Genomic DNA, 12,622 nt, shown 5'->3' with positions numbered 1-12,622 from the left:
TGTTGCCTGATTTGATATATAATTTATATCTATAGCTTTTCCGAAGTAGTTTGCTTCTTTTAAAGGCAATTCCATAATCCAGTTTTTAATTAAAGTTTTAAAGTGTTCTATTTCTGACCTATGACACGATGTACTAACGTGTAAAACATTAAGGTTCCTTCTCTCACTAAAATTAACTCTGATATTTTTAATAGCTTCTATAATGTAATCAACTAGAAAGTTCCTATCATCTTGTATATAATAATGATCTATTGTGTACAAGAAACGTTTGATATCTTGTCGCAATTTAATTTCTCCATCTGGATTATTTATTTTTTTCACTATTTTCAGTAGCTTTTTATTCCAAATTTTGCGTTTATGCTCATTATGAAATATGTCGTCGATCCATTTTAACATTGCGTCTCGCCTGTCTAGTTTTGATTTGTCTTTTAATGTTCTTTGGGAAATACATATTCTTTGATCGAGTCTTTGAGATACACCTCTTTTAACATCAATATAACTAACACTTGATTCTATTGACGCATCATTCTGAAGCTGGTTGTGTAGTTGATATAAAATTATCTGTAACAGAAAAATCTAAAATCATTGTTGAGTATAAAATGCTATTCCAAAAGCATATAATTTCTAAAGCTTACATTTTTACGACACACATTTTCAGCGGTGGAGTTAACGGATATCTCAGCTGTAAATAAAAACACATATTAAAGCCCTGTGCAAATATAGTAACTGATTTGATTATCACTACAGATATTAAAAATATAGGAAAAGAATAAGACAAAAATATTGGTGGGTATAGTTTTATTGCTCCAATAAATGAGAAAAACACATCACATTGGCCAAAACATATCACAAAACGTATTCACAACACTTAATATTTATTTGTATTAGGTTTCACTTTTCATAATTCGGACCATTTAATATATTATGTACACAATTTTATAAAAAGCATGGACATGTAAACATAAGTGGAAGGCAAGAAGGCATATCCGCGTCTAAACCATCGCAAGCAAATCGTCGTAATTGTTTCTTGCATCTTAAAAATCTTTCAATACATCTGCATCGAATTTCACTATCGTCAGCATTGTCTACATCCAACAACTTCGCGATATCATCTCCCAAGCAGAGAATTCGTTTTCTAGGTGTATTTGTAGCTATTGTTCTATAATTTCCATCTTGACTTAAGTGTATATCGCTTACTTCCTCTTGAGGCTGTCCAGATGTTTGACATTCCACTGAATTTCCTCTTATGGGATCATTCGGTGTCAATCTTGGAGTCGCGCTTAAATCGTCTCTATCTTTAAATATGATGCCTTTGGAGACACCATGTTGACCTTTCTGAAATCTACCTGGTTGCGGGGTTGCTATGTGTTGTCCACTAGAACCTGCTTCATGACTCAAACGTTCTTTCGTTCCTAAAACAGTATGTGGTTTACAGCATTCTGGAACTGCACCGCTCCTTTCACTGCTCATTTGCGCTCCTTGATCTACAGTATTTCGATCTATTTTCTTATTAGAAGGTTTCGGTGTTGGTTTCAATGTTTTATATTGATCAGACGATTGTCTTTCTTTGCGGGATTGTGAAAGAGAGTGACGTGGCGTTCCTGGAGTGGATTGTATTGAATCTTTGCCATTAGTCGACGTCACTGGTATAGTATAACCATCATGTTTATTTTTAACTGTTGAACTTAATGGTTGTCTTTCTGCAGTGCCTAAATTCAATCCATGTGTGTTGCCACCTATGCTTTCTTTTTGATCTGTACCAAGCGATCGATCTGGTATATTTTTAAAAGTGGAACTAATCGGTCTTCTATTAGAAAATCCTTGATAAGATATATCAGATGCATCGTGAGCTTTGCTTTCATCATGTATTGTTGGTAATGGTTCTTGTGGTTTGTCTCTATGTTCCCCAACAGAGGCACCTTGAATAAAGCTTGGTGGAGCAGGCGGTATGGTAATAAAACCTTCTTCTTTATCCTTAAAAGTAGAACTGGCGGGTTGTCTTCCAGAAAACCCTCTATATGATATCTGAGATTCGTCACGGTCTTTAAATGATGAACTTTTCGGTTGCTTTTGGTCGAAGCCTTCGTAGTCAACGTCAGATGCATTTCCACGAAAACTTTCTTTTTGTCCAAACGACTGGTTAGGTTTACTTTTAAAAGTCGAACTTAAAGGCTGTCTACCAGAAAACCCTTGGTATGAAATATCAGATTCATCTTCATCTTTGAAAGGGGAATCTTTAGGTTTTCCCTGAGAGAAAGCTTCATAATTGATATCTGTTCCACTATGTTGGTGGCCTTCGTTTCTAAGAGCAAGAGAATTTCGTGTTTGGTTTTGTTCACTAGATGGAGTAATGGGATGAGGTTTTTCTATATAACTAGATGATAATGGTACGTTTGAACGAAAATCATGGTATGACCCAGGTTCATTGAAAGCAACGCGTTTCGATTGATTCAGTTGATCTCTATTCTTTATTCTATTAACAAGCTGCTCTGCCATGAAATCTTTATTGATGTTTTCACCTTGCAAAGGAGCTTTTTCTAAGAATTTTAATATTTCATTTCTAATACTTCTTTCACGTAGATCTGCAGGACTTACCCTATTTTCTAAATCACGTACTTTTTGTGTTAAGTTATCAAGTTTTCTTTTCCATTGTAATATTTCAATAGTATCATTTTCATTCAACACTATCGGTAAATCTGTAAACCACTTTTCGATTTCAAATTCCAAAAGTATATTATTGGCTTCTTCTTTAATAGTGTCCTCACCAGGCAAGGGCACTTGATGCAAAGCGTTTAAAATATCTGTTATATACATAGCATAGTTTATGTTCGCTTGGTCTGAATTATTTTTCTTTATTTCATCAATGAGCTCCTTAATTTCTTTAAGTAGCCTTTTTCTGTACACTTCTGATTTAAGTGGGTCTTCGTCTTTGTAGTTTGAATATAAAATAAATTGTTCCACGATCCTCATTATTTCTAATTCTTCTCGAGCTTTAGCATTATTATCACTAGGTGTATGCAGATCCTGTCTTTGCAAACTGTTATCAACATTTCTTATAAGTTCTTGTCTAAACGACCTCGCTAGTTCAGCTTTATTTTGTTCAATCGTATCTATCGTTCTTTTAATTAATTCTACTTTCAATATACGCTTCTTGGCTTGAAGTTCAGGCGTTTGTGGTAGACAATTTAATAAATCCTCTACTTCATCATCTAAGACATCTTCAAAATAAAATCTCTCTCTGTATATAGATGGATCACATCGAATCTTTGTGAGTGCTTTCCAAATACCATTATGAATTCCCAATCTAGCTTTTTCGGCTAGAGCCTCTTCTTCAGGCGAAGATGTTCTTATAGGTATCTTTTGAACCCAATTTTTAACAAATTCCTCATATTCATCATTCAATCGTTCTGTGGATGATGATGCTGGTGGAACAAGATTTTCATCAGGGCAACATGCCCCGTGGCTCTGATTTTGACTACACGTCGCTTTACCACAAGCTCTTGGTGGCGTGCAAGCTGTTTTCGGAGTATTAACTGTGGAATTTTGAATAGTGTTATCTCGATTACTAGTCCCGCCTGTGTATTGTTCAATAGTTTTAACGTCATTCATATTTCCTATTCTCGGTTGACTATTTGGTATTGTTAGCATTGGAACGGGAATACTACGTATTCTTCTCATCAACTCTGGTGCGTGTTCTCCCGGTTGCAAAGTGTCCTCACCAGCCAGTTTATTTATCCATTTAAATATTTGGTACTTCAAATGTTCTAGCTCAGCTTCATCCGTTCCTCTGCTTCCTGGATTCATTTCCAAATATTTATGTCTATCGATGATATCTCCCGCTAAATCATTAACAACTACTTGTCTAAAACCTCTTTCATTGATTCTTGGTAAAAGCGTTTCAATCGATGTCAACCATTCATTGATTTGTTCACATAATTGCCTCATATATGTTTCCATTAGCGAATTTAAGTCTGACTCGTTTATCGCACTGATACTGTAATCATTTGCATTGGAATTTTTTGTTGTATATGGATTTTGTGATTGCATACTAGGAAGCACAACTAATGCTTCTCCTTTACTTTGCCTTGTAATATTCGAGTCGTCTAAAAATGCCTCTCTTAGATGTTTGATTAAAATATGTACAAAATGCGAGGCTTGATGGTCCAAGAAGCCATAATCTATTAAAATATTAATTAAATCATCTCCAAGCAGATCATTATTGCTTGTGTGTATGTTTTCCATGAAAAGCATAACTACATCGACTAATTCTTCTTCTAATTCAAGTAAGGAATGACGACGATACACTAATCCAAACTTTCTAATAAATGTAACGAGCTCATCAGAAATAAAAATTCTTAGTTCATTTTCTGTTGGTGGAATATATCTATGCATCGTGAAATCGTTAAAATTACTGACATTATTTGTTCTTCTTTTACTATTTGTATCGTGGCCAAGGTTTTTAATTCTTTCTATGAGAATATCAGCTAATTTGCCTAAATAAACATCTCTATTGCCTTTTACATCCACAGGGAATTCATTTAAAAGTCCCATAATATCTTCCTTTATCTTATCTCTTCTATTATGTTCTGGCAAATGACAAGCAGTGTGCTTCAGTTTGTCTAGCAAGTCATAAAACAAATATTCCTTTTCAATGGGTCTTCCAAAATAGTTCGCTGGTTTTAGAGGTATAATGCTAAGCCAGTCTTGCAATAATTCTGCTAAATCGTCTTCATCGATTGCTTTACATGGATTTACTTGTGTATGAAACACATGAGCTTGATCTGAATAAGGTTTGAAATCAAAACTATCCAAATCATCAAGAAAATCAACTTCATTAATTCTAAAACTTGCACGTTTTGTGGGTGTTTTATTTTTACCATTCTTAGATACTTTACATACACATTTGGCTTTACGTAGACCTTTTAGTTTATCTATTTTCTGACCATCATTTACATTAGTTAAATTATTGTTTCTTTCCAATCTAATTTCTTCGTCAGATTTACTGCGTCTATTATTTCGTCTTTTACGTTTACGTAAATTATTAAAGCTTGATATAGTTTTCAGGTTAATGTTCATTTGTCTTGTTTGAATGGATTTAGAGGATGGTTCAAAATTGATAATATCTGTACTTCTGAATGATACTGCACCTGAACTTCGAGCCGCTGACGGTGGTGGTGTTATGGATATTGCTACCTGAAAAAATAAAGTATAGAATAGAGAAGAATTGTACAATAACAGCAAGGCATGTTAGTAAAAGATGAACACTGTACAAATTATGTAGTAAATCCTATTTATATCTGCTGTGAAATAAATGAAATAAATAAGTGTTTTTATGACACCCAAAGTTTTTGTATTTGGTATATATAAAAAAAAATATATTCAATTGTTAGTGTAAATAATTATACACAAAAATTATTTACTTCAATATAACTTTAATTTTTTATTTATTTCACTTACATTCCTCTGTGAGGGCATGACTTTCGGTGACGTCACCATTTCTCTGGACACCATTTGCACCGCAGCTGTGGAAAAATACAGGAAAATTTTGATAATAATATAAATAAGCACCTACACATTTTAGAACAGATTTTATTTTATACATTTAAGTAGGTATTCACATTTTTGTATATTTTGCTTATAACAGTTATTCTGTTATTTTTATTCAACGCAAAGTTTCAAGTTAAAAGTGCAAATAAAGAAAACAATATTGGAAAAAAAATCTTAATCTTAATCTTTCTTAATACTATTATAAAGGCGAAAGTTTGTAAGGATGTATGGATGTATGGATGTATGGATGTTTGTTACTCTTTCACGTTAAAACTACTGAACCGATTACAATGAAATTTAGCACACATATAGAGGGTAACTTGGATTAACACATAGGATAGGTTTTATCCCGGAAATCCCACGGGAACGGGAACTATGCGGGTTTTCCTTTGAAAACGCGGGCGAAGCCGCGGGCGGAAATGTAGTGTGTTTATATATTACCTTGTATTTCCATATTCACTGAGTTGCAACTCTGAAAACAAAAATAAATTGTAAATTAGAACTAGCAGTGAATATAGACATACAAGAAAGTACCTACCTATAAATGAAGTTAAAATAGACGTTTAGGATGATATCAATCTTTTAAGAAAAAAAGAGCGTGTGTGCCTAGCACACGTGTCAGAAGTGAAACTTCTTTGGCAAGATACCAAAATCGTCGCCTTACTCCATGACGTGACGGTATTGCCTTGAAATTTTACTCTCAACGCGCCTTTTTTAATTAAAATGATAAAATACTTGAGATGATGAAGGAATAGATTAAATAATAAATAATATAAATTATTACCTTTTGTGCGTGTGTTCGTCTCTCTGGTGATGGACTCTCGTGCCTTGGAAGTTTTTCTGGCTGATTATAAGCCTGTAAATAGGTAATATAATATTTAATACAATAATATTAATTTTAAGAAACACTGTAGAAATTAATAGAATATAAATATATGGCACAAATAAAGAAAAGTAAAAATGTAGCTTTATAACTTCTTTCTTCTTTTCGATTATAACTTTACATGTACAAAAACGTCGAGTTTATTTATTTATTTATTTAAATAGGTACACATCACAGCTGACAATTTTGACTAATTATACACAAATTTAATCACATGTTGCGGTAAAATGCCAGCCAAATTGTATGTACACAGCACAATTGAGGTTAAAAAAAAAATATTAAAAATTACATTATTTAGCACAATTCATAGATCAAGTAAAATATTTTTTTAAATACATGTCATAAAATAAATTGAATCTAAATCATAGTACAGATAAATATCACATCAGCTACAATGCATGCGAGTTTACAATTTTACATGTTTAAAAACATTGAGCTTACAACTGTAAGTGTACAAAAGAATATAATTTTACATGTACATACATGTTGTGCTTACAAATTATCACGTTTAAATACCTACCGCCATACTACGTATGCTTTCCTTAACCACTCTGGTGACATCTTTCAAATATCTAACATCTGTGGTTTTGCAGAAGGTCCCTCGTCTCCAAGATTCGACTTCAGAATCGAGAGGCTTTTTAGATCTTTCGCGTGTTGGTGATTCTTCTATTCTGGATTTTAAGGAAAATTTATTGGAAGAGATAAATTATATGTAAATTCATCATCATTCTCATCTATATTTTTTCTGTAATATATATATTTTTTAATTAAAAAATAAGCGTTTGTTTGAACGCGCTAATCACAGTAACTACTGGTCCGATTTGAAAAATCATTGTGTCAGATAGTGTAAAATGTTAAAGTAAATTTATTTATTATCTGTGTTATTCTAAATTGCGTGCCTTCCATTGCGGTGCATAATCTATGGTCTCTCTCTGCTCCGTGACATTATAGCGACTGTATGTGTTCCCGGTATTTTTACTTAGAAATAAAGTTAATTTAAAGTAATCAGTGTTTGTGACTCATTAACCCCATCATAAAACATAACAAACACATAATTAAATGTAGCTTTATAACTTCGGTCAGTAAATCCAAACTAATAAAAAATATTATAAAGCTGAAGAGTTTGTTTGTTTGTTTGAACGCGCTAATCTCGGGAACAACTGGTCCGATGCGAAAAATTTTTTCGGTGTTAGATAGCCCATTTATCGAGTAAGCCTATAGGCATTAGGCTATCATCACGCTAAGACCAACAGGAGCGGAGCAAAGCGGGGAAAACCGCGGGGCACAGCTAGTTAGTAATAATAATGATATAAAAATATAAGTTTTTTCGAACGCGCAAATCTCGAGACATACTGGTCCGGTTCTTCAGTGTAAGACAGTGTAAAAACATAACAAAGTTATAATTTACTAGCTTTCCGCCTGCGGCTTCGCCCGCGTTTTCAAAAAAAAACCCGCATAGTTCCCGTTCCCGTGGGATTTCCGGGATAAAACCTAGCCTATGTCACTCAGAAATGATGTAGCTTTCCAACAGTGAAAGAATTTTTCAAATCTGCCAAGTAGTTTCGGAGCCTATTCAATTCATACAAACAAACAAACAAACAAAAAATCAAACCTTTCCTCTTTATAATATTTGTATAGATGTATAGACAATCAAATTTGAATTCAAAAATCAAATGAATCAAAATATTTATACTGTCTGTAGATAATAAGTCTGTAGATAAATCAGTAAATCAATAAAAAATGTGTGCGTGTACTAGTGTACACACGTCAGAAGTGAAACTTCTTTATGACCTTATTTTTCAAAAAATAATTTACTATAATATGCAACATTACAGAAATACGTCGAATCACGCGTGGTAGGGATAAGAAAAAGATGGCGCGTAACGGAAAAATGTCACGCTAAATTTATTTCCAACCCCGATAAAGAAGTAAAGTTTCCTGAAAATAAATTAAACCACCTCTAATATACTTACCTTTTATTCCTAAGATTTATATCAGGTTCATGAATTCTATATTGTTTAGAGTTAGTATTTCTCAACGCTTCTAAACAAAATGTGGATGTATCAGATTCGATGGTACGAGTCGGCGATGGAGATTTTGTTTTTGATGAAACTGCAATAGAACGTGATAATCTAAATGAAAAATCTAACAAAAAGGTTGACGAAAAAATACTCTTCTTAAGATTAAATGTACTTGTTAAAGAACATGAATTTACAGTCAAGCTAACAAATGATTGTCCGAAGCGCAAGATATTGTAAATATTTATATTTTACCAAAAAAACTCTGCCTGTACGTTAATAAGGCAGACTTTTCTAATGAAGGATACAATAGACTTTGAACATTACTATCACGAACTAAGGTGTTAATTTCAATGAATGTCTCAACGCCACTCGGACAAATTCAACCTGTTAATTTGCGAGTCGACTTATTGAATGTTATTCAATATTTAAAACACTCACTACTCCGACTCTGAGCATACGAAATCAATCTTTCCATAATTTCCGCTGATCTTTCTGGAGACATGTTTGGATATTTGCGAAGAGAGCTTGCGAACGCGTCCGGTTGGACAGACGGACGGGATGTGAATACTGCACCTGATGTTATAGTTGTTATCATTTGTGGCACAATAGAAGAGAATAATAATAAATTGTAATAATAAATTGTAATTGTAAAAGATAGAGAAATAGTTAAAGAAAGGTAAAGACGCAGACACAGTTTAGACACCGATATATACATTTTTATATAGATTAGAAAAGAAAGAACGGCACATGACAGATGGAGAAACAAGTTTCATGTTGATAGTAATTTAATTTATTGAATGACACTTTCGCAATTATGATGTAGGATATTTTTATATACCTACTAGATTATAAAATATATTATCATGTTGTTTATTACAAACCTAAAGAAATAATGTCGTCCACGATGTTATACTATACCTTTATCAGGCCAACATAGACCACCTTTGTAACTGTTAGACTTTGTTGCTTTATATTTCTCGCAACTCCCAGGCCCACCAATTTCAAAGTTTCCTTGACCTGTAAGTTACAGGTTACAGGCTGTAACAATATTAATTTTTCTACCAATTTAAATTTACTTTATGCTCAGAAGAAATTTGTTAACACTTGGATCGGCTTTTGATCAATTATTATTGACCTTCCTAATCATTACATTTTAGTAGACTTACATTTTAGTTCACATATCGCGATGAAACATGCATTTGATAAATTAACACTATGATACGGAAACAAAGATATTATATTTATTTAAATCGAAACATGTGGAAAGGATGCTGAAATATCTAAGATTACAAGTCACATATTAGTATAAAGTAACTGCATTAGTATGGATTTCTGTGATACTTTAAAGTTTGGGGTCGTCCAAGGGTGTATACAAGGTCCTCGATTTTATATTATTTATATTAACCATATTTATAAACAAGGAGCAAATTAGCACAATTACAATAATAAACATTAATTACCTGGACACAATTCCGCTCTCTGTGGTGGAAATTCCGTGACTTCAGTGTGTGGTGATGTTGGCGTCATGTGACAGTGCATCATCTGTTAAAGGATATACAGCATGTAGTTTTTGTTTGCTTTATTTCGCTTGTGTAGATTAAAATGTATGTCGAAATATCCAGCTCCTTCAAACGACCACTGCTTTCGGTTTTTGTATACATATAGCAAGAAACAAATATAAAATAATTATCAATATTTTGGATTTAAAGCACTTTGGGACCGTTAATTACTCAAATTACAATTTACTTTATTCTCATCGTTTCTACTTATCTACCTTTTGCTACTAACGGCCGGTTTTTGAATTCAGTATTTGACTTAAATATATTGTCGTACTTATGTGATAGTAGGTTTTTCAAACCCTTATCTAATCAATTCTTAATCCTGAAACTGGCCTTAAGTATTATTTAAGACATTCAACAATTCACCTACCTTATAAGTACTAGCATATCTGCCATCAGTAGCTTGCACCCCGCTCTCCCGTCGGACTACATCCGCGGCACATTGAGAACCTGACGCATGGTTCACATACGTTGGAGGTACTGTAGATATAGATATAGATCTAGACATAGATATAGAGACAGAAACAGATCTTTGTTTAAGCAGATACAGATAAAGAAACAGACAAAGTCAAAAAAGTCGAAACAGATAGGTACACATAATATTAGACTTTGAAACAAACACACTTTGAAACGAAAACATTTACACAGACATCGACACAGACACAGAAACACGTCACACAGATCATACGTTTCGGATTTCGGATCGAAAAAATTCGATCACGAGGCGGGATTCGAACCCGCGTCTTTCCACCAATCCGCCGCGTGATCGAATTTTATCTACCTACTTATTCTTTAAAAAAATATATTAAGAAAAAAACAGCATTTAAACGCCATAAAACCAAAATATCAAATTCAAGTATTTCAATGCTTTAAAACTAAATAAAAAACAGTTATTGTTAACTATTACCATCAGGCTGCAACGTATAATGCTTCCCCCCGTCCAACAGTGTGACAGCTAGCGCGGAGTCTTTGAGCCCCCTCACGACGGCGATCATACCTTCACCGCACTCCATCAGAATAAATGATTTGCTATGGGGATGTGCTGTGGAGCAGAGAAAAAATAATAAATACACAAAAAATCTTTATAAAACTGTTAAAATGGTACAAATAATATTGGAGAAACGAAAGCCTAATAGAATACATAACATAGATTCCTGTTTTAAAGTTAGACTGTGATTAAATTGTTTTGTGGTAAGCCGTAAGACCAATTTTTTCTGCTTGTGTTTGTCACCGAACTCATCCTAAATACTGGACCGATTGAATAAAAAAAATGTGTCTTAATGTGGATTTGAGAATAATTACCTCGCGTTTAAAAACATTCAAACGCAAGGGAAACCGCGGGCATTATATAGCTAAAATATAATGGTATTGATGGTCTACTTACGGTCATTTTCATCATACGAGACACGGAGTAGCAGGAGTCAGGGCGGTGTCCACCCAGATAGTTAAGGCTGTCAGGTTCAGGCCTAAAAGAAGTTTATTTTATAAAGAACCCGCGCGGTAATATGAACTACTGGAAGGATTTGAAAAATTATTTGACTGGCCCTGCCTTCCAAGCCAGAGGTCGTGGGTTCGATTCCCACCCGGGGCAAATATTTATGTGATGAACATAGATGTTTGCTCTGTGTCTGGCTGTTAATTATCTATCTATTGCTGAGAATTATTGTTTAACTCAACCTTTACATAAAAACTCAAAAAAAACCCAGACCAAATAATTAAAATTAAAAATTAAACGCTAAATGCGAAGATAAAGTGGCATATTCAAGAAAAAAATTAAAATTGCAATAACTCTTCAACGGCTAACTTTTGGATATGGTATTATAAGATCAAATCAGTTTGTTTTGACCCCTACTACACGCTCTTAACAGGAATAGGTCGACTTAACCTGTAACCCTGTATAACCGTTCCGTGTTCTGGTGTTTCTTGTGATAGAGTATAGCCTTCCTACCCAAAATTTGAATTTTCGAAGGAGATCATGAAATTTAGTATCGATCGATGCTATAAAAAATAAGTACTTACATTTCCTGCAGGAATTTGAATAAAATTTCAATTATTTTATTATAATTTTACAGAAATTTAGAATTTTGTTCCATCAAGGGTCTACTTTAAAATAAAAGTCAATTGTCTTTTTGAAAGATCATCGTTTATTCTTTTTCTATAATCATTCTTTTAATTCTGCTTAAGTTTTAATGTAAAAATAATAAAATCAAATCTTTAGAAGTATGTACATAAAATAATTATTCAGTACAAATAAAAATTGTGTAGGTACTTTATTTTTTACGTGTTTTTAACTTTCTAGTTAAATATTTTGTAAAATGTTCAATTAAATTAAATTAATTTTATTCTTTGTGAAATTGTCACATTGTAACTGTTATCTGCTAAACATGTCAGAAGTAATTATTATTTACAAACAAACAATAAAATGTATAAATAAAATAATTGTACACCGTTAACTTTCCTATAAGGTTCTAAATTCTTATTTAAAAATTAGCAGCGATTAAAATAATGATGTTACTATAATGCATTTTCCTAATAAATAATAATTTCAACATCTACTCGCACGCATCGCTTTAGCTTCGCTAAAATTATATCTTGTCGTATTCGCATCAATA

General features: G+C 33.0%; 1 protein-coding gene across 1 annotated transcript; it reads right to left on the bottom strand.

Moving 5' to 3' along the window:
• Positions 1 to 810: 810 nt before the first annotated feature.
• LOC149476143 (uncharacterized) lies at positions 811 to 11,462 on the bottom strand. Its single transcript, XM_089712015.1, has 13 exons — positions 11,395 to 11,462; positions 10,918 to 11,052; positions 10,381 to 10,490; positions 9,912 to 9,993; positions 9,370 to 9,468; positions 8,893 to 9,024; positions 8,404 to 8,542; positions 6,951 to 7,101; positions 6,332 to 6,403; positions 5,989 to 6,019; positions 5,458 to 5,522; positions 3,495 to 5,193; positions 811 to 3,422 (listed from the first exon to the last, which is right to left on the bottom strand). Exons 2-13 carry the CDS (start codon positions 11,021 to 11,023, stop codon positions 937 to 939), a joined length of 5,172 nt encoding a protein of 1,723 aa, XP_089568141.1. The 5' UTR covers positions 11,024 to 11,052; positions 11,395 to 11,462; the 3' UTR covers positions 811 to 936.
• Between the last annotated feature and the right edge of the window lie 1,160 nt (positions 11,463 to 12,622).

The sequence above is a fragment of the Colias philodice genome, chromosome 28 (genome assembly GCF_061535455.1).
Source record: "Colias philodice isolate Cphi_HAF_F1 chromosome 28, ilColPhil1 Martin Lab GWU primary, whole genome shotgun sequence".
Classification (NCBI taxonomy): domain Eukaryota; kingdom Metazoa; phylum Arthropoda; class Insecta; order Lepidoptera; family Pieridae; genus Colias; species Colias philodice.
The sequence above is the reverse complement of the archived record's forward strand: the minus strand, read 5'-3'. Positions and strand labels throughout refer to the sequence as shown.

Excerpts from the sequence above, each read along its gene's own strand:
- LOC149476143 (XM_089712015.1), bottom strand. The coding sequence starts at position 11,023 with ATGGAGTGCGGTGAAGGTATGATCGCCGTCGTGAGGGGGCTCAAAGAC. Across the intron at positions 8,543-8,892 it reads TTCGTATGCTCAGAGTCGGA|TTTCATCAAAAACAAAATCT; the intron begins GTAGTGAGTGTT and ends GTTCTATTGCAG. Across the intron at positions 3,423-3,494 it reads TTGCACGCCACCAAGAGCTT|CATCATCATCCACAGAACGA; the intron begins GTGGTAAAGCGA and ends TTGTTCCACCAG.